The sequence below is a fragment of the Biomphalaria glabrata genome, chromosome 8 (genome assembly GCF_947242115.1).
Source record: "Biomphalaria glabrata chromosome 8, xgBioGlab47.1, whole genome shotgun sequence".
NCBI lineage: Eukaryota > Metazoa > Mollusca > Gastropoda > Planorbidae > Biomphalaria > Biomphalaria glabrata.
Window position 1 is genome coordinate 46705179 of NC_074718.1, and position 22455 is coordinate 46727633.

The window sequence follows — 22455 nt, forward strand, 5'->3', positions numbered from 1 at the left end:
TGATGGTGAAGATGTTCATTACAGTGCTTATGTCTGGCAACACTGAATGACTTACATTTTTAGTTCATGCTTTTCAAAATGTGGTGATGAAAGCTGAATTGAAGCCTTCATCTCTGGCCAATAGTCATGCTGTTTATTATTGCTGGTATTATTAATGCTTTTGATTAGCACAACTTCCATGCTCCTATAGCAAGCACAGTGCATTCTGGTTCAATATCTTTTGTTGACATATGGAAGGTGGGGGGGGGGGGGGGGGGGAGGATATCTGTGAGTCCTTCCTTTAGGCTCTCAGCAAGCACAATGTGGAATCAAATCAAAAATACCTAGTCTACAATGTGATTTCAATGAAGCTCTCCTCACATACATAATCAAGCAGTTTATAGCTTAGCATTTATAAATTGTATAATGTGTTATGTTTATATGTGTGATTTTTTTTATGATTTAAAGAAAGAAACTTAAGGATTTTAATTTTTATTCTTTTTGAAATATGTAAGGAATGTTAGTATATTGTTGGCAACATTGTTGGTGTAAAAATGTATTTTCACTTGGTAGCCAAGAATGCTTATAACTGATATATAATTAATAATAACAATTAATAATAATAATTAACAATAATTTAATACACAAAATGTCCAAAGACACACAATTGTATTAAAAATGTCTGATATTTATGTTGCCAACAATTGCTTTATTGTTTCAATGTTATAGACATTGGAACCTCAGCATTAGGGTCAAATGGTCAGTGCCCCACCAATATTTTTTTTAGATTTATCAATTGGCTATGAACTAAACTGCATTAATTGGAAGCATTAGCTTTCTAAAAAGTAAAATAAAGTCTATTGGCAGATGATGAAAAGGTCTGTTTCTCTGGCTCATGGTTAACAAGGTTGTCATGTCCCCAGCACAATGACCAACTGGCTTTTCTTTTTCTCTAACTTATATTAGGTACCCATTAGAGCTGGGTGGACTCCGAGGTATGCTAAAGATCCCGAAATTAAAATACCTGTCTTCAGAAAATTAAATGTTTAGTTTTTCTTTATGTTACTACAACTTTTTATTTGTTATAACTTTTTTTCATTGAATATAAACATTTCATGAATTATTACATAACACTTATCATTTTGCAGGGCCGTACACATATATGTAAAATACATGCTAGATCTATGAGTGTAGAGAAAGATATTCGTTATGAGCTGCTGGCTAGATTATGCCCAAACAGTACAGGTATGTATTCACATTATTATGTTTATATTTATGGGGTAATTAACAATGTTAAAAGAAGTGGGATGTGTAGCTGTTTTGGATAAAATCTCTTGGCTCCCTATCAATGGGGCTTGAGCTCAAATCTTACTTGAGCTTAGTTGTGTTTGCTGAGCCTCTAAATGCAGTACAGAAACCTTTTTACTCCAAGTTTCCACTAAAAGAGATTAGACCATGAGCATGTTATAAGCATGAAAGATGCGCTCTATAAAAAAATAATTAAAAAAATAAAGGAATACCTTGTAGTGAATGGAAAGAGCAAGGGTATTTATTTGGTAAAAAATTAAATGAATCCAGATTAATACATTAAAATCCTAAATAAGAACCCTTAAAATGCAAAGTAGTGAAACTTTATTGAAAGCTTATAATCAGCCACTACATAAAACATTCACTAACCCTAACCATATGACAATCAATGACTACAAAACATTTATGGCTGCCTTTTAGCCTTTTAAGCCAACAATCAGTTGCCTGATTGCAAGTTATTGGAGCTATTGAAACTATTTTACCAAGCTGGGTTCAAAGAAGTACTCAAATTTAATGTTGAGATATTACAGTGAGACTTTCCTAATCCTATTTGATGTTGAGATGAGACTTTGCTAGTCATATTTGGTGTTGAGACATTACATTGAGATTTTCCTAGTCATACTTTGATGTTTAGACTTGACTACTTTCTCTTTCTTCCATTCAAGTTTATACTTTCACTCTGCAATCTAATACTTGATACTATTTCTATTATTGACAAATTCATGTATGATAGCAATTACTTCATTTTAATGTACATTAGCTTTAAAAACTGTGTATTCATCATAATGTAGTTACCACAATGATCGTTATTGTTTACAAATTTAATTCTCTCACAAACTATGTTCTTTCCTCTCAACAAACACTCTTAATGTTAATGTCTTCTCATCTACTCTTGATAATGGTATACAGAAGTAAACCTAGATTTCCATTTATGTTGGAGTGTTCATATGACTAGTTCCAATTTTGAGCTTGCGTTATATGTGTTGTCGCATTCTGTTGTGTCCAGTCCTGAGTCAAAAGACGTTGGTCTTGTCGGGATAGCTTATAGTAAGCGTCATCTTTCTTGTGATTTGGATGAGAGCTCGTCCATTTCTCATTTATTTTATTTACAATTAATTTCTTCATTTCTTCTGGATAGAGTGCAGAGTTTATTTGTGAGTTGGTTCTCCCACTCTTGACGAGTGTGTCAGCCTTCTCATTTTCTTCTAGTTGTATATGAGCTGGTATCCATTGAAACAGTTTTTTTGCTGTTGTTGTTGAGCTTTGTAAGTGCTGTTCTGAGGTGTTTAATATAAGAGGAATCAGAGTTTTGCAACCTTTGGAGGGTTGTTTTCGCATCGGTTAGAAAGACAATCTGACTTTGTGGGGAACTTGGATGATTTGCTAGCATGGTAGCAGCTAGTGCTAGTGCTTCCCTTTCTGCTCGGTGACTGTCCGAGAGCTCTCCAGTTGCAATGGATTTTTCTAGTTTTCCTCCATCTGGCCATTTGATAAGTATTCCAGCTCCTCCATTTGTGGTGGCTTTATGGGATGAGCCATCCGTGTAAAATCTGATCCACTGATTGCTAGGGTAATTGGTATGTAGAAAACAGTTCACTATTTCCTTGAGCTCTGTTGGTCTGTTAACAGATTTTCTTTATATGTTTTCAATATGGTCCCTTATAGTAGGAAGAGGGCTTTCGTCCCAGGGTGGAGATTCATTATAGCTTATTGAGGATTCCAGAGTAATTTTTTCAAGTTGGTGTTTCTTTTTTAGGCTTAGAGATTCCTGTATGAAATTGGTCCTTTTGAGATGGTTTTTGTGCCAGTTTTGTGCAGCGGTTTTCTCCATAGCTCTTATGGGTGTTGTTTTCATTGCTCCTGTCATTATCCTTAGACCAATATTTTGAACCTTGTCTATTTTTCTTAGGTTGGTTTGGGCTGCTGAGCCCCCCCATGCCGTGGTTATAAGAGAAATAAATCTGAATAGTATTTATTTAGAATCTTGTCATACTGATTATTTTGATAGTGACTCCATATTGTCTGTGTTTTTATGCTTTTTTTCTAAGTTTTGAATTAATCATTTGTTTGTTAATGCATTGGTTAAAAAACAAAAGAGGTCTATTGTTGTTTTTTTTATTTTTACTTTTTTATTTCCTTTTATCAATAGGAGCGGAAATTCGTAGTGTTGGCACAGAAGCTGGAATGTTTGCTATCAGGGTTCATAGGAAGATGGCTACAGAGAAAGATTTTCTGGAAGCAGTAAATAAAGTCATCAAAGCCTACGCCAAATCTAGTGCAACTCCTTGCTACATGACTGACAATGAAATCAATAATAGCTTGATAGAAATGGCTACTAGAGAATCAGTACAGAACTTGTGTTTACTCACTGATCTGATTTTAAACTTAAGTGAATCATTGTTTGTATTCATGATGTTTTAATTCAACTTATTAAATCATGGTATATTTCTTATTAAATATGTTGTCAGTGTGGTTTTTACTTTTGTCAGTAATTTGTTACATCTGGATGTTCCTTTGCAATTTAAGATTATTGCATCCCAAACCTCCTGCAGGATAGCTGGGAATGAGTATGGGCATTTCATCTAGTAGGGTAGCTAATAGAATCTGAACATGAATGAACTAGATCAGTGTGCTTGATACTCAGGGCATTAAAAAGCAATGCATGAACAGTACCCAGATGTGGCTTAATATCAATTGATAAAGACACTAGACAGCATTATGAAAATAATTCTTCACAAATCAAGTGTACAGAAATAATTTTTTGGGTAAATAGGTTGGCATGTCGAGCTTATTTAAAACAAAAATATATTTTTAAAAATTTAGACAATTAGGTTCCAAACCAAATTGTTGTCATTCAAGTTTGTAAAATTAGGCTTCTAATTACTATTACTATTACAATGGCTGCATTGTATATATAAGTACTTGCTTAAATCAATAAGATTTGAGCATTTCTTGTGTAACAGTTAGTTGAAAATGTAATAATGCTGAAAAACGTGCTGCAAATAGTAACAGAGGATCTAGACATTTAAATATTTATGCTAAATAAATTTTAACTTTGGGATGCTGTGGGTGAGAGGTTAAGTGCTTGTCTTCCAAACTGAGGGGATCTAAGGGTTCAAATGTTGCTGAAGAATGGGATCTTTGATTCTTACGATGCCTGAGCCCCTCCTGCCCGAAGCTTACTGGTTAAGGCGCCAGTTACTCGCCTTTGCCCCTTCTCCTGTTAGTGAGAACATACAGTTCCGCCGGACTCAATATCTGAGCCACACATGAAGGCCATGAGTTGGACTGGTTGTCAGAGGCTATTCGAGATGCATGCCATTTGGAAGCATTTTATAGGTAGTGGAGTGCTTTCATCCATTACCACTTCCGGCTATGACAACCTTGCTGGCTACCCACCTAGGAGAAGGAAAACTCTGAATTCAAACCTCTGTTGCTTTACAGCTATACCCAATCATGGAAAAGGCTTCGGGAGTCAACCCTGAGGAAAAATCAGGAGCTGGCGACCCTAAGGCAGTTTGCAGCACCCAGTGCTACACTCTGGCAGAACCTGCGACGCCACTAACCCCAAACTGTATCGGCACTGCCGTTCCTTTGGATACATGAGCTGCATGGAGAGGGAGGAACTGATGTGTGGGCAACATCGTTCCAACCACAGCTAATGCCCAGACATTCATCTCACCGAGATGATCCATAGGAGGCCATAGAATGATGCCTGAGAGTCCAACCAAATCTATTGGGCACCAGACAGTAGTTGGGGAAAGTAACGCTGGTTGGTCATTGTGGTACTTTACCTTCTTACAGGGTCATTATCTGTAGATAAAAGTTGCATTGTATAATACGATTTTTACAATAGAGTTGGGTGGCTAATATGATTAAACACAATTAAACTTCAACTATAATTCACAAAAGTGGACTAAACAAGAAGATGGAACATATTAAAACTCTTTTATTGTCTCCCCTACTTACTATTATTTTCTCTAACATTGAACTGGTACTCTTGTGTTCAACATTCTAGGCCATTTAGAGTAGGGTCATAAATACAATTGACTGATGTTTCACAAAACCAATGTTTATGTAAGCATCCAATGTATACATATCATGACAGTGACACATACATTATATAACAAATAGCAGTATTAACCTGGATTTTAATAGCCAAGATGTAGGTTTTGTTTCATTTAATTTTATTTGAAAAATATTTTATTACAATATAATTATTCTACAATGCTGTCAGAAAGCAAACATCCCAGTCTACAACATAGTGCCCCCCCACCCCTGGGTCAAAACAATTAGGCTTCAAGGAAGTAAGAAAACAAGACTTCATTAGGAATGGAAAAGCATTGCTCAAGTCTTGGTTGGGAAGAGAGTCTTTATGACCATGTCAACAATCCCAACATTCTGTTTCACAAATGCAATGGGGATTGTTGAGTGTGGTAAAGAGCAGGAAGATGGCAGGAGTTCTTGGTGTGCTTAGCAGTCTGCCAATCTCTAGCCCCCGTGTCTGGAGCTTCTGAAGCATTGGAAATAGTAGTGTGATACAGACACCAAGTAGGATCTCTTCCAGACAGAACAATCATTTCAGTCAGGCTGGTGAGAGGAAGCTTTAATTATTTTTTGCTGGCCTATTGTTTCACAAGCCTTCAGTTCAACTCTTCAGACAGTTTTGAAAAAAAGCTTCAATGAACTCAAAAACCTTAGACCATGTAAAATTTTATAAAAAGAAGAATTCCATCAAATCAAATCATAGCTATGTATACAAATTCAGCTTGTAAGTAAAATTAAAACTTAACAAAAATTTAAAATAAAAAATTAATAAAGTACAAATTTAATGAAACCTCTGTGGTTTTACACAAATACTTTTTAAAAAATCATGATAGAAACTAATGACTTATACATGTGACCAACACAAATCATCTCACAAAAAAATTACATTATTAATTCAATAGATTGTGCACACACAAAATGAAGAAGCAATAAAGTATAGCTCGGGAAGAATCAATTCAAATGCATTTTAGCATCCAATACTTTACAGTTTATATTTTTAATAATAACAAAAAGCTTTACGCAGTTTATAGTTTGTATGATTGTGAAATAGATTAATGTATGAACTTGGTTGTATATAAACTTTGTACATTGTCAATATCTATATGTTACAACATCTAATCACAGAAAAAATATACCAAGACCACATCATAGCATCATTATCAGAAAGACAACTACAGTGGTATTTAACATTGAAATCATGTAAAAATTAAAAAAAGGAAAACTCCAACCTTAACAGCTAATAATCAACCTTTGCATAATATACACACTATCCATATGGATATTTACAACAACAAAAACAATCAAAGCTAGCTTTCCCAGTTCAGTGATAGGATTCCAAGGTTGAGTAAATTACTATTTTAATATATATAGAGATTTTAAAAAAAAAATGCTACAAAATTTCAAACATCTTTTTTACTAACATAAAATATAAATTTTTAATGGTACAAAATACTAGACTGGTACAAAATAAAATAAAGTGAAAACAGAAACATTTTCCTAAAAGAGAAATATGATAATTAATGAAATGGTGGATACTTGAACATTCATCTGTCTAGTGGATACTTGAACATTCAACTGTCTGGTGGATACTTGAACATTCATCTATCTGGTGGATACTTGAACATTCATCAGTCTGGTGGATACTTGAACATTCATCAGTCAGGTGAATACTTGAACATTCAACTGTGTTATTGCTTTAAAAGTTAATAAATGAAAATTTTGCGCTGAAAAATAATATGATACAAATATGTAAGTTACTAGCTATTTGAATTGTAAATAAGTATTAAATACATCTTGACACTATCATAATGATAACCATTCAATATGCCCATTTCTTCCCAGATTCAACAAATTAGAATCTTTCAAAGATAACAGAAAAAAATGAATAGTTTTTACCGAATACTGATTAGATACTTAAGATTAAAAAAAAGGACTCCTTATGACAAGGCAATTATTAGTTGTTGAATATAAACTTAGCAAGTTGCAAAATACCATAAAATCTGTTTTTCTAGTTTTTGAGATCTAAACATGACAGTCAGATGGTCATACTACCACACAAAACTAATAGCAGCTCTTCCATTTTTGTAAGCCAGTAATAATAAGGCTTGTCTTAAGAGTCCGAAGATTAGCGAGGAATGCAGTATTTCCCGTGGCTACACAGCCCCAGCTGTGTCCTACATACTTTGCCACATCCAGGGCAAGATAGTAAAATATGTCTATAAACAACTTATATAAATGTTTATTCACAAACCTTCTATTTACTCAACTCTCCTTGGCAACTTTGACTTTGTTAGGTCAACATATGAAGGGGCCTTAAAAAAAAACAATTTACAACTCATGTTAAAATGTCATTGCATAATTTTATTCAAACACTTATATTAGAGCTATTGTTAACTTTACAAATATATTATAGTTACTGTTGCTGTGTGTTTTATATAGGTTGCACCAAACGGTGTTTGGGAGTAACATCCTTTGTAACTGTTGTTGTCACCAATATGGCGTTAGATTAAACAGCTGATTTCATGTCTTATAAGTTATATCCAGAGTCTTGTTATTATTTGTTCATAATAATCAACATGGTGGCAGCGGTAACAAGAACTATATTTAGATTTATATCAGTGATATGAATCTAGTTAAATTTAAAAAAAAAAAATGGATCTAAAGTGTAGATCTAGAATCTAGTAGATTCCAGAGTCTCAGTCTAGAATATTATTGAATATATATTGAGAGGCTCGGGGTTATTCAGTTACGGTAAATATACTATAGTGAAGTTTTCGTGGAAGATGGCAGAAGGTCTACTTAAACCACCAACAGAAGGTAATGTCAGTGAAAACTTTCGCCAATGAAGAAGACAAGTGGAACTGTTACTGTTAGCAATAGGAGCTGAAAAAAAACTAAAATCAGACAAAAAGCAATAATACTACATTGTGCTGGACCTCAGGCCCAAGAGATTTGTGAGCAGTTGCAGCATGATGAGAATGAAGACGTAAATGACCCGCACATATTACTAAAGAAATTACACGACTATTACAACCCCAGAAAAAATGAAGTTCTGGAAAGTTTCAGATTTTGGAACATAGAAAAGGTGTCATCTTGTGATGTGTTCATTACACAGCTTAGAGCTCAGGCTGAAAAATGTAATTTTAAAGAAAAGGATAGAATGATTAGAGACAAGATTATATTCGCTGTGGAGAAAAGATTGCAGGAGAGATTACTGAATCACGATGATCTTACCTTGAAGAAGTGCATAGAGATATGCCAAACATACAAGCAAACTGCAAAAGGATTGGCAGAGATAAATAAGGAAACTGTTGTGAAGATAGATAAGATAGAACAGAAGAAAAATGACAACAGAAACAAATTAATAGATTGCTGGTTTTGTGGAGGCAGACATGCAGTGAACAGAACAGCATGCCCAGCTTGGGGAAAAAATTGCAATAAATGCAAAGGCAAAAATCATTTTGCAGTTAAGTGTAAGACTAAGAATAAAATACATATGCATAATGCAATGGATGAATTTGACCAAGAGGAACAATTAAACTCAATTAATGTGTTAAACATAAATAGGGTCAGAATGACAGCACTATTCATAATAGTCAACAAATAAGATTTCAACTGGACACAGGAGCAGATGTTAACATTATATGTAAGAAATACGTTAAAAAGACACAAATTAAGAAGAGTGTTCAAACATTAACAATATGAAATAATTCCAAATTAAAAACCAAGGGCACTGCTAACTTAATAATAACAAATCCTAAAAACAAAAAGAATTATTTGTTAACATTCACAGTTGTAGAGAACCACTATCAATTCTTATTAGGCCGTAAAACATGCCAAAGTTTAAGTCTGATCACATTAAATGAAGATAGATTCATATCACAAGTAAACACAATGGATTGTCATCTGGGAGATTTAGGTGAAACATCATTAACTATCAATGAGAACATAGCTCCGGTGGTATCACCTTGTCGTAATATACCATTTGCATTTCAAAAGAAAGTGGAAGCATAAATAGAGACATTAGTAAAAAGGAAAATATAAATTCCTGTAAATGAACCTACAGATTGGGTCAGCCAGATGGCTGTGGTTCAAAAGCCAAATGGGGATTTAAGGATCTGCATTGAACCAAGACATCTAAACACTGCTTTAAAAAGAGAACATTTTAAGTTACCAACTATGGAAGCTGTAATGCCACAGTTCCTAAATGCTAAAATATTTTCTAAATTGGACATAAAGGAGGCTTACTGGCATGTACGTCTAGATGAAAAGTCTAGTCTACTAACAACCATGATCACACCATATGGGCGATACAGATGGTCAAGACTTCCTTTTGGACTAAGTGTAAGTGGAGAAATATTCCAGAAGAAGTTAACAGAAGCATTGTTAGGATTAGAAGGATGCATTAATGTGGCTGATGATATCGTGATTGTGGGATGTGGTCAGTCCAAAGAAGAAGCAGAAAAAGATCACTCTGACAAACTGAAGAGATTAAGAGAAACGCATTAAATCAAATGAAACGAAAACAGTATAGAAACAAGATCAGATAAGTTTCATGGGACACTGCATTAGTGCACAAGTCATAAAGCCTGACACAAAGAAGATCAAAGCTATTCTGGAAATGAAGAAACCAGAAAATAGCCAGGAAGCAAGAAAATTATGTGGAATGGTGCAGTATTTGTCAAAATTTTTGAACAATCTAGCCGAAGTGTCTCAACCATTAAGAGAACTAACAAAGATAGATTGCAATTTTAGATGGACTGAAAAATGTGAAGAGTCATTGAACAAGATAAAAACAATGATTACCAATACTCCAGTCTTTATATTCTACAACCCTGACAAGAAACTGGAAATACAAGTGGACAGTAGTCAACATGGACTTGGAGCTGTACTAATGCAAGAAGGACAACCAATAGATTTTGCCTCTAGAGCATTGAAACCAACTGAAAAACGGTGGGCTCAGATTGAAAAAGAACTACTTGCCGTGGTTTTTGGGCTAGAAAGATTTAATCAATATACATTTGGAAGACATGTCTTAATAATAAATGATCATAAGCCACTTGCAAACATCTTAAGGAAGACTCTAAACCAGGCTCCAAGAAGATTACAAAACTTGATGTTAAGGAGCAATTGTTATGATTTCTCATTTCAGTGGGTAGAAGGAAACAGTTTACACATTGCTGACACATTATCACGACTGTGCAATCAAGAGGAGAAGCGAGATGAAGTGTTTAACGTATGTGGACAAGTTGTGGACATAGCGGATCCATTATTAGAAAGAATAAAACAAGAAACAGACATAGATGACACATTAAATAAATTATCAAAGCAAATTATGAATGGATGGCCTCAAAGAAAACAAGATTTAGACAACATGATAAGACCATATTTAAATTTTGCTGATACTTTGGGACTTAGTAATGGAGTAATTTTGGAAAGGAGAAAGAATAGTCATACCTTTCAGTATGCGTCAAGAAATGAAGAAAAACCTGCACACAGCACACATTGCATATGATGGAATGATGAGGAGGGCCTGACAGACGATATTCTGGCCAGGCATGGCTGATGAAATAAAGCAGATGGCAGAGACATGCACTGCTTGTCAAGAAAGAAAACATATGAACCAGAGAGAAACACTTATACAACATGATGAAGGAAATGTTCCATGGGAAAAAGTTGGAGCTGACCTGATGGAAGTGGATGGAAGACAGTATCTAATTAACTAATTTTACTGAGTATGATTATCTTTCAACAACAACATCACAAGATGTGATTAGAAAATTAAAAGGACAATTTGCTCGTTTTGGTGCTCCAAAAATGTTAATAACAGATGGAGGTCCACGATTTAGTTCAAATGAGTTTTTGAGATTCACAAGGCGATGGAACATCAATCACATCAGATCAGATCCTGGTTATCCGAGAACAAATGGGAAGGCGGAAGCTGCTGTAAAGATAATGAAGAATTTAATACTGAAAACTAAACATAATGGTGATGATCCATATGAAGCTTTACTGGAACTCAGAAATACACCTCGGCAATGTACTGGATATAGCCCAGCTGAAATGTGCCTCAAAAGAAGTCCTCGGACATTGATTCCCAGCACTTCAAAGTGTTTAAGTGAACATGTTGTAGCTGAGAAGAAAGAGAATTATAAACGACAAGTAAAAAGACAATATGATAAGCAAGCTTGGGATTTACAAAAACTCCATCTAGGGCAAACTATTTATTACCAAAACCCAGGTCAAACAGGATGGTATCCTGGAATGATCAGGGAACATCCATCTCCAAGATCTTATAAGATCAAGGGAGATAATGGAGGACTCTACATACGCAACAGATTTCATATTAGGCCAAGTAAAACTATTTTGAAAGACACTGACACTGATGTCTATGATGGGAATGTCTTGGATGATGATGATGATAATGAAAGGCCAGATTTCTCTGATAACTGTTCTCAACATGCATCACAGTCTGAAGTAGTTTCTCATGTACCAGACAATAATTGCGATAGAAATATGCCAGCAAGAACTAGCACTCGAGAAACAAATAGACATGTGTGGCATAGAGATTATGACATGTACTAAGAATTTTTATGACAATATTAATATGCATGTTGAAATATTTATTCTATATGTGTCACACTCTCAATTGAAATTTATTTTTTTAGTTGTTATAATATTTATAAAATATGATGAGTTATTAATGTTTGTTATTTTAATTGCAAATATTTCTAATATGTATTTTGTTAGCTATAGAAAGGGAAGGATGTTGATGTGTGTTTTATATAGGTTGCACCAATCAGTGTTTGGGAGTAACATCCCTTGTAACTGTTGTTGTCAACCAATATGGCGTTAGATTAAACAGCTGATTTCAAGTCTTATAAGTTGTCGCCGCCTGGTTTTAGTTGTAGGCGTGACGACGTGCCTGTGTCCGTGTGTTGTAGGTATTGTTCCTTAAGTAGATACTTTCTGATGCGCACTATATTTGCAGGTGCGTGAGTATACTAGCGTACTGAACTCTTCAAGCACAAACGTTCCGAAACATTAATAAACGCTCTTGTAGCAGACGATAATTTTATTATACATATAAAATATGAATCACAAAAGTTACTGGCGACTTCAGCCGTCACAAAATATAAACCAATAAATACTGGCTGCTCATGCCATATAGAATAAGTAATCACATCAATGAAATGTTCACAATACAAGTCCGAAGAAATCTCTCAAGTTAACATAAGATCAAATTCATTAAGGTACATATTACAGACAGAGAAAATCGTACATCCACTCTCTGCTGGAGTTCTCCACTAACTGCCTAACATTGACCCTTATTTCAGAGTCCTTTAACTTATTCGCATAACCTCCTGCTTGCCCGCACGGAATATTACAATAGGTGACTGAGTGTCACTTCATGTCACAGAGGTTCTAAAACTGGACTGTGACATACGCCCCACACTCCAAAAAAGATTTTTGACCAAAAATCTTTGACAAGTATATTTTACATCAATATCACTGTACAAATATATATCTGAAAAAAATTTGTACATGCAATCACATGCTAATCAATATAAAAAAGGAAAAAATTATATAAGTTATACCACATCCAATGTTTTACTATAATTGTAGATGCACAACATTATCAATGTGTATCATTTGACACACTGAGTAAATGTACTCAAAATGATTACAGAAAAAAATTAATGTTTATTTACAATTGTGATGTGCTGTGTCAAAATATTATTCTAAGTTTTGCCATCATCAAGAAAAATAAAAAAAAATTAGAGACATGTCAATCCAGTTCAAGGTTGACCTTGCATAAGACTACTATAAATAGTCTGAGTGTAGTATTGAAGTACAATAGTAAACAAATTTCCATGTTTATAAACATTCATTGTAGTATTCAGGTATGTAAAAAATTTTAGACAATATTTACATCTGTGAGTTGTTATGAAAAAAAATTTAGGTCAACAGTTCAAGTAGTTCACTGTTGTTTACATCTCATTGTTTACATTGCTGTGCATGATCAGTAATAAAGTACAATATATACACACAAAATAAACACATCTGGTATTTGTCATATTACAAGTTGACAATAAAACACAATGAGCAAATAGATGATCTGTTATTGATCATAAGCATAAATGTCATCATGACCCAAAAGAAAAGTGTAACAATAAAGTGTCATGACCTATTTGAAAAATGTGTAGAATGTTAATTTGACTTAGTTGACTACTACTACTTGTTTCTAAGTGATTTGTACTGCTTATTTACTCTATCAGAATGTCCTGGCTGATGTGTTTAATGTCATTATTATCACTTGCTTCATTTTCATGTATTATGTATCTGGATAAAAAGTCAGCTATTACATTTTCATGTCCTGGAATGCTTTGTAAGTCAAATTTGTAATCTGAGAGAATGAGTGTCCATCTGTTTATCCTGTCATTTTTTAGCTCTTTTCTTTTTAGTGCCAGTAATGGTTTATGATCACACTTAATGCTGAAAAATCTTCCTAACAAGTAATTCTTGAGTTTTACAACTGACCATACAATGGCTAATAATTCTTTTTCAATCACTGAGTATTTTCTTTCTGTTTCAGATAGTGTTCTACTGATGTGTACTATTGGCTTAAAAAATGACTCTCTTTGCTGTAGTAAGCATGCCCCAATACCAGTGTTGGAGGCATCAGTGTATAGTGATATTGTTGATGTTGGGTCAATACTGGCTAATTCTAGTTTCTCATTAAATTTATCTTTTAAGTTGCTTAATGCTAGTCTACTTTTTTCATCCATACAAATTGTGTTTCCATGCTTCTTTTTAGTAAATTCAACAAGGGGTTCAATTATCTGTGCATAATTTGGAATGAACTTTCTATAAAAGTTGCAAAGTCCTAATAATGATCTCATGTCTTTCTTAGTCCTAGGTTCTTTTATGTTTTTAATCTTTGTTAGGTTTGTTTCAGTGGGTGTGATTTTGTCATTGGTAATGCAATATCCTAAGAATTGGATTTCAGGCTTGGCTAGGTTTAATTTCTTGGGGGCTAATGTCATGTTGTGTGTTCTTAGTCTTGAGAATATTTGCTCTAGTACATGAATGTGTTCCTGTTGTGAGTTGGAGAAAACACAAATGTCATCTACATAAGACAATACATTATTTATGCCTTCTAATAATTTTGACATGCATTTCTGAAATGTGGCTGTACTATTTATTAAGCCGAATGGCATGACATTCCAGACATAGATACCTTCTAGGCCTGGCATAGTGCATTTGAATGCAGTATATTCCTTAGAGTCAGGGTCCATTTTAATCTGCCAGAGGCCTCTGTTTAAGTCCATTGTTGTGAATAGGGATGATTTACTTAAAGTTGTAATTATACTGTCAGTGTCTGGTAGGGGTTCTGGGTCTATGATTGTGCATTTGTTTATTTCTCTAAAGTCACAGCAGATTCTTACTCCACTGTCTTTCTTTTTTACAATGACCATGGGTGATGCATATTTACATGTTTCTGATCTCTCTATCTTCCCATCTTTGATTAAGTTGGTCATTTCTGTTCTAACTAGGTCCTCGTATGCTTTGGGGATACTATAGGCTTTTGTCTTAGTTGGTAGTGCTTTGTTGAGTTTTATTGTGTGTTCTATCAGATTGGTACATCTGTGTAATTACATCACTATATTTAACTGTCAAATTATGTAACATATCATTTTCAATATTTGGACTACTGTTGTGTGTGGTGTTTATGGTGCTTGCTATATGTTCTTGTATGTTGTGTTTGGTTTCTACATCAAGTTCAATTATATCTGTGTCAGTTATTTGTCTCTTATCCAATTTAACAAGTTTATAAATATTGAGTTTGCATTCTCTACCATCTTTATCAATGATGTACACTTTGTTATTAATTCTCTCTATAACTTTAAATGGTCCCTCATTCTTATCTTTACAGTGTTTGTTTTCTAACTTAACAAAAACTTGGTCACCTACATTTAGTGTTCTTAGTTTTCTATTTCTGTTTTTTATTTTCCTATGCCTTTCTAGATTTTTGTCCATGTTTATCTCTGCTAGTTTTATTCCTTGTCTAAGCTGTTGTTTGGTCTGAATTATCCAAGGATGGTACTGTTCTATGTTCTCTAAGTTTAACATGTTGTCGGCCCATAACTCTAACGGTCCTTTAGGTTTTCTGTTAAATACAAGCTCATAGGGGCTGAATTTGGTGGTTTCATGGATGCTAGTGTTGTAGGCAAATATAGCATAGCTAAGAGTCTGGTCCCAGGTACTCATTGAGTCTCTTTCTAGCTTATATATCATCTGTTTTACAGTTCTGTTCCATTTCTCTATGACTCCATTTCCCTGTGGTGAGTAGATAGTGCTATGGACTAGGCGGATGTTAGTCATTTCTGCAAATGCCTGGTTAAGGTGGGACTTAAAGTTTGATGCATTGTCTGACAGTAACTTATTAGGGAATCCAAAATACAAGAAAAAGTGTTTTTAAACAATTACATATGTCAATAGCCTTTATATCTTTTAGAGGAAATGCCTCTGCCCATCTAGTGGACATGTCAATGATACCCAAAATATATTTATTCCCTTTACTGCTGGTAGTTAGGGGTCCCATTATGTCCATGGCAATTTTGTCCCAAAAATAGTGAGATTTATATGATTTTTCTAATGGGGCTCTAGTCACTGTTTTTTGTTTGGCACATTCTGTGCAACTGTTTACATAGTTCTTAATGTCCTTTCCCATCTTTGGCCAGAAGAATTTGTTGGCTATCTTAGCATATACTTTTTTTTTTCCTAAGTGTCCTGCTGTGGGGTCATCATGTGCCATATTTAATATTTTAGCTCTTAAAGTTTTAGGGATCAGGATTTGAAGTCTAGTACAGTTTTCTTTCCTGTTGTATCTAATGGCTAAGTTGTTAATTTCTATATGGTGGTTATTTAAATTTATCTTGTTATAATCTTTGCTTAAGAGGTCTTGTATTGTGGTGTCATTTTTCTGCATAGCTATTAGTTATGCCTATTTCATTAAGTAATACAGTGGGGCATTCTATTTCTGGTGTTATTTTTTTGTGTGATCTGGTTTCAACTAATAATGCCTCATGTTTGAATAGGGAATACTTTTGTCTATCTTCCGCCCATTGCATAACTTCTTCTAGTGTTGGATCTTTTACACCTTCTACATTGCCTATTATTAGATCTTGTGCTGGGGTGTCCATGACTATGGCTTCTAGTTCTCCTGTAATCCAGGGTGATTCTATTAGGACTTTAGCGGTCTTGCAAATATCAAATTTTTTTATGTTTGCATAGGTCACTTTTACTGTATCTTCCAGATACTGTCCTGGTTCAACTAAAGAGGCTTTAACTATTATTGCTGTGGCTCCACTGTCACAAATTGATCCTACTTCTTTAGAATTGACATAGGATGGAAAGACTTTTATTTTGGACTTATTTGATTGCATATAGGCTACATTTTCCTCTCTATGGGTGTTGGTGTTATTGCCATTGTTGTTTCTATTGTTTCTATTTCCGCTATTGTAGTTATTTGGGTGGTTGTTTGTGTGGTAGTTAAATTGGTCCCTTCTAGAATGTCTGTTGTTTCTATTATAGCTATTGTGTTGGTAACTGTTTGCAAAATTTCTTCTTTCATTGGGACTTGCACTCTGGTGTGGTCTATATGGTCTATTATTGTAATTATTGTTGTGCTTGTAGCTGTTTGGGTTGTAGAAATTAGTGTAGCTTCTGCATCTGTAATTGTTACTGTAGTTTATAGGAGCTTTGCATTGGTTTTTCACGTGGCCTTTTCTCCCACAATTAAAACAAGTCTTGGTGTTAGACCATTTGTATTTATCATTGTTGTTGTTGTTGGATGTTGTTGCTGTGGCTGCAAGTTGGTATAGGTCTCTTTTGTCAATGGTGTGTCCAGGGTGACTGTCTTTAAATAAATTTAGATTCGTTATCAGTTCAGTCTCTGTCTTGATCTTTTTTTCTTTAAGGAAAGTAAATACCAAGTCTGTCACGTTGTTGAGGACATTGTCAATAAGTAGCATGTCTAGGATTTGTGTCGGGTCCTTGATGTCACATTTTGCTAGCTCTAACCATTTTATCATATCAGTCCTCATGTCGAATATTATTCTATTAAAGTCCCCATCTTTTTTCAATTTAGTGTCCCTGAACAGCTTACGATAGAAGTCTGAATTTTTCCCGAAGTGCTCTAGTAATCTAGTCTTTACTGCCGCATAGTCTTTCTTTTGGTCTACAGTTAAAGTGGAAATGATGTTGAGGGGTTCTCCCGACAAATTTGCTAGTAGGTGTTTGGCCATGTCCTCATTGTTAAGATTATAAGTTGAGGCAATATGCTCAAATTGGACTAAATAGTTTTCAAGTGTTTCATCTTTTGAATTGTATTTATGGAATTTAGAGATGAATGGCTTTGTTGTAGACTGTTGGGTTATAATGTTGGGATTTGTTTTGGCAGCTTCTAGTTTGGCTAACTCTACTTTGTCCTGGCTTTCTCTTTGTTTAGTTTCTAGTTCTTTTAATTCTTTTTGATGAGCTCTTTCAGCAGCTCTTTCTTCCCTATCTTTATCCTTTTCTATTCTATCTTTTTCTTTATCAGCCCTCTCTCTTTCCTCCCTTTCTCTCTTTTCAGCCTTTTCTAATTCTTTTTTGATAAATTCCTTTTTCTCATCCCCTTCTAGTTCCATGACTTTCACTAGTTCTAAAATTTTGTCATAGGAAGACATGTTTAATGCTTTCTGTGCTCAAAATAATTAGTTAATTAAGTGAGGAAGAATGTACTGTGTTATGCTTATTAATACAGTGTGTGTCAATTATTTTACATGTGTGTATTATACAATAATAAAAAATTTCAATCAATGGTTATAATGTAATGACAGAATGTAATGAGAATTGTCAAACAAATGTATCGATCTAGATCAAAATTTACTCATTAGTTACTCAATTATAAACTATTCAAATTCAATAGTCATAAATATCAACATATGTTATACATGTGTGCTGTTGTGCCAAAGTAAAATAGTAAAAAATGTAAATTAGTAAAAGAAAGAAATATATGTACAATATAAGTAAAAGGACAAACACAGAAACAATATAGAGAACAACACAGTCTGCTTTTAAAGAAATTAATAAAAAGTAGAAATGTGACAGGAGAAATACAGATATATGGATACAGGACTTTTAAACAAACAACAATATAGATACAGATTAAGTACACTGACAGAAATACAAACAAGACTCAACAGCTAAATAAATATTTTCCCACTATATTCTATGACCTCCGTACCAACAAGGAGAGCCTCAAACGCATTGGGCCTTATAGAGGTTAAAGAACAAATAGGATAGACCCTAATAGATCCTATTGTTATGATAGTTCATAAAATAGTCCCTCTCCAGCCACCCTCAAAAAAACACATAGAGAAATGAAATCAAAATATGGCTCCAAGAATGCCAAGAGTTATCAATTACTAACTCTACTAACAATCAAGTTTAATTACTGCTATATCAAAGCAAAATCCATGTACTTTATAATCATATGCATGTATTTAATTTGTTAATAATGACTTACAGACTCTTTTCTTGTTGACTAGTGTAGTTTAATCCTCTTCTCTCTTGTAGCTTGTCAAATGCAATTACAGCTTGAGTGGTTCAATAATCCATGTATAAGTAATCCAATTTAAGAATACACGTCACTATGAGCATTAAAGTGGTAGTAGAAAAATAATCCAGTTCAATGCCATAAGATGGCTCAAATGCTCAAATTTACAATTAATACAAGTTCTGTCAAGTACTCCAAAATAATAATCCACAGTGGTTAGGAAGTTCACAACTAGGTAATCCAAGATAATTACTTACTAGGGGCTTCTGTTAGTTCAAATTAATATAATCCAGTTCTTGGAAAGATAGAACTTGTACAGTTACTTGTATATTAGGCTATGTATTACTCCTAAGTAGCCCAAATAAATAACATCAAATCAGGATATCCATCAGTATGCTGAAAAAAAAATATTGACCATAAGTAAGAGAATGTCTCAGCTGAGAGCTATTTCTCTACAAGACCTGAATGGTACGACCATGTCAAGGTGCGAGTGTGCCAATGATGAATAGTGGCGAGCACTAGTGATGAGGCGGTGTATCTGTCATCAAACGATGTCTTGAATGGTATAGCTCTTTCTTTCAGACGACACCTGTAGCTCTAGTTAGGAATAGAGTCGTCTTCTGCTTTCGGTTTCACACAGGTGTCACAGGTAGATCTAGGAACAGAGTTGATTAAGTTGAATGGATCTCAGCATGCAGATGTAGAATAGCTTTGGCAAAGCTATTTAGGTTACTTGAATGATTCGGTCTGCATGTAATGGCGTGACTGGTGTTGATGTCTAACTAGTTTATGTAGTCAGTATATCAGGTGGAACAGATGAAGACATTAAACGCCGTATAAATCTAGCACGTCAGACATTTACACAGCTAAAACCAACCTGGAAATCTCCTTACATCTCAAACAAGACTAAACTAAGAATCTTTAATTCTAATGTCAAGGCTGTCCTACTGTATGGTTCTGAAACATGGAGAACAACTGAAGCCACAACAAAAAATACAGACCTTCATCAACAGATGCCTGAGAAATATCCTAAAAATACACTGGTATGACAAAGTAGAAAACACCAAACTGTGGGAGATGAGTGGACAGAAAAATATAGAAGTGCAGATCTTAGAGAGGAAGTGGAGATGGATTGGTCACACCCTTAGAAAAGATACCAGCAACAGAGCTAGGCAGGCCATAGAGTGGAACCCCCAGGGAACAAGACGCAGAGGAAGACCAAAAAGAACATGGCGACGCAGTGTACTTGAAGAAGCAGAGAAGACCGGGAAGAGCTGGGATACCATCAAAAAGCTAGCAAGAGACCGTGGAGAGTGGCGTGTTTATGTCGAGGCCCTATGTTCCATGAGGAACTCAAAGGAATGATGATGATGATGACATATTACAGACAGAGAAAATCGTACATCCACTCTCTGCTGGAGTTCTTCACTAACTAGTTAACATTGACCCTTATTTTAGAGTCCTTTAACTTATTCACGTGTTCTCAGCACGGAATATTACAATGGGTGACTGAGTGTCACATCATGTCACAGAGGTTCTAAAACTGGACTGTGACAACAATTTGCTCGTTTTGGTGCTCCAAAAATGTTAATAAAATATGAAGGTCCACAATTTAGTTCAAATGAGTTTTTGAGATTCACAAGGCGATGGAACATCAATCACATCAGATCAGATCCTGGTTATCCGAGAACAAATGGGAAGGCAGAAGCTGCTGTAAAGATAATGAAGAATTTAATACTGAAAACTAAACATAATGGTGATGATCCATATGAAGCTTTACTGGAACTCAGAAATACACCTCGGAAATGTACTGGATTTAGCCCAGCTGAAATGTGCCTCAAAAGAAGTCCTCAGACATTGATTCCCAGCACGTCAAAGTGTTTAAGTGAACATGTTGTAGCTGAGAAGAAAGAGAATTACAAACGACAAGTAAAAAGACAAGCTCGGGATTTACCAAAACTCCATCTAGGGCAAACTATTTATTACCAAAACCCAGGTCAAACTGGATGGTATCCTGGAATGATCAGGGAACATCCATCTCCAAGATCTTATAAGATCAAGGGAGATAATGGAGGACTCTACATACGCAACAGATTTCATATTAGGCCAAGTAAAACTATTTTGAAAGACACTGACACAGATGTCTATGATGGGAATGTCTTGGATGATGATGATGATAATGAAAAGCCAGATTTCTCTGATAACTGTTCTCAACATGCATCACAGTCTGAAGTAGTTTCTCATGTACCAGACAATAATTGTGATAGAAATATGCCAACAAGAACTAGCACTCGAGAAACAAATAGACATGTGTGGCATAGGGATTATGATATGTACTAAGAATTTTTATGACAATAGGGTTAGGGGTTTAGGTTAGGTTTATGCATGTTGAAATATTTATTCTATATGTGTCACACTCTCAATTGAAATTTATTTTTATTTTTTTAGTTGTTATAATATTTATAAAATAAGATGAGTTATTAATGTTTGTTATTTTAATTGCAAATATTTCTGATATGTATTTTGTTAGCTATAGAAAGGGAAGGATGTTGATGTGTGTTTTATATAGGTTGCACCAATCAGTGTTTGGGAGTAACATCCCTTGTAACTGTTGTTGTCAACCAATATGGCGTTAGATTAAACAGCTGATTTCATGTCTTATAAGTTATATCCAGTCTTTTATTATTCGTTCATAATAATCAACAGTTACTAGATCCTATCACAAACTTTTACCTGGTAATTTAGAGTACTCTTGGGAGTTCAGAGCAGACTGTGTGGCAGTTTCTGTCTTCTTCAAAACAAAAAAAACAACATTTGAACTGTCTTATCCTCACTAAATATTTGTTTACATATTGAAAAAAAACAACAACAACCATTTTTAGCATACATTACATGATATAGTAGAGAAGAAAGGTTTGCTGATCAATTAACTTAGGAACTTAAAATGTCAAGCTTAAACTTGGTTCTGACACATAATGATACCTAGACATAGACTCCCAAATAGCTAAGACAGAATGACCAAAAGTGTCTGGCACAGAGAAGCCATCACCATACAAACTTAACTAGAGGTCAGTCTGACTGTTTTCCTCTCAACAATTCTTTATGCTTTGAATCATGGACAGTGTATAGAAGGCATGCCATGAAGCTTAGCTCTAAATGATAGAGCAATTGGACACCACACTATGAGAATAGGAGCACAAACTGCAAAGGATAAAAAAAAATCAGCCTTGAAAGAAGAAAAATAGAAATCCACACAGCCTTACATTTACCCAGTATGCAGCCAAACATTCCAAGCTCATCAGAAAGGCACAAAAAAATGGAATGTGCCACCTAGAGGACAAAATTGTCCTGTGAATTATAATGAACGAACTATACATTAAATATGATGTGAGCTGTTAATAGATGTTTTATTTTAGATGATTCAGACAAGAAAGATGATGCCTATTATAAGCTATCCTGACAAGATCAATGCCTAATCTTTCGACTCAGGACTGGACACAACAGAATGAGACAAC

The 22455-nt window shown here is 34.6% G+C and overlaps 3 protein-coding genes across 3 annotated transcripts; 2 read left to right on the forward strand and 1 right to left on the reverse strand.

Moving 5' to 3' along the window:
* Positions 1 to 5218: 5218 nt before the first annotated feature.
* LOC129927865 (bromodomain-containing protein DDB_G0280777-like) lies at positions 5219 to 21289 on the reverse strand. Its single transcript, XM_056039473.1, has 3 exons — positions 12933 to 21289; positions 7586 to 7646; positions 5219 to 7058 (listed from the first exon to the last, which is right to left on the reverse strand). The coding sequence occupies exon 1, from the start codon at positions 18066 to 18068 to the stop codon at positions 16314 to 16316; it is 1755 nt and encodes a 584-aa protein (XP_055895448.1). The 5' UTR covers positions 18069 to 21289; the 3' UTR covers positions 5219 to 7058; positions 7586 to 7646; positions 12933 to 16313.
* LOC129927858 (uncharacterized) lies at positions 11152 to 11919 on the forward strand. The gene has a single exon (XM_056039402.1). The coding sequence runs from the start codon at positions 11152 to 11154 to the stop codon at positions 11917 to 11919; it is 768 nt and encodes a 255-aa protein (XP_055895377.1).
* LOC129927859 (uncharacterized) lies at positions 20525 to 21280 on the forward strand. The gene has a single exon (XM_056039404.1). The coding sequence runs from the start codon at positions 20525 to 20527 to the stop codon at positions 21278 to 21280; it is 756 nt and encodes a 251-aa protein (XP_055895379.1).
* Positions 21290 to 22455: the final 1166 nt, after the last annotated feature.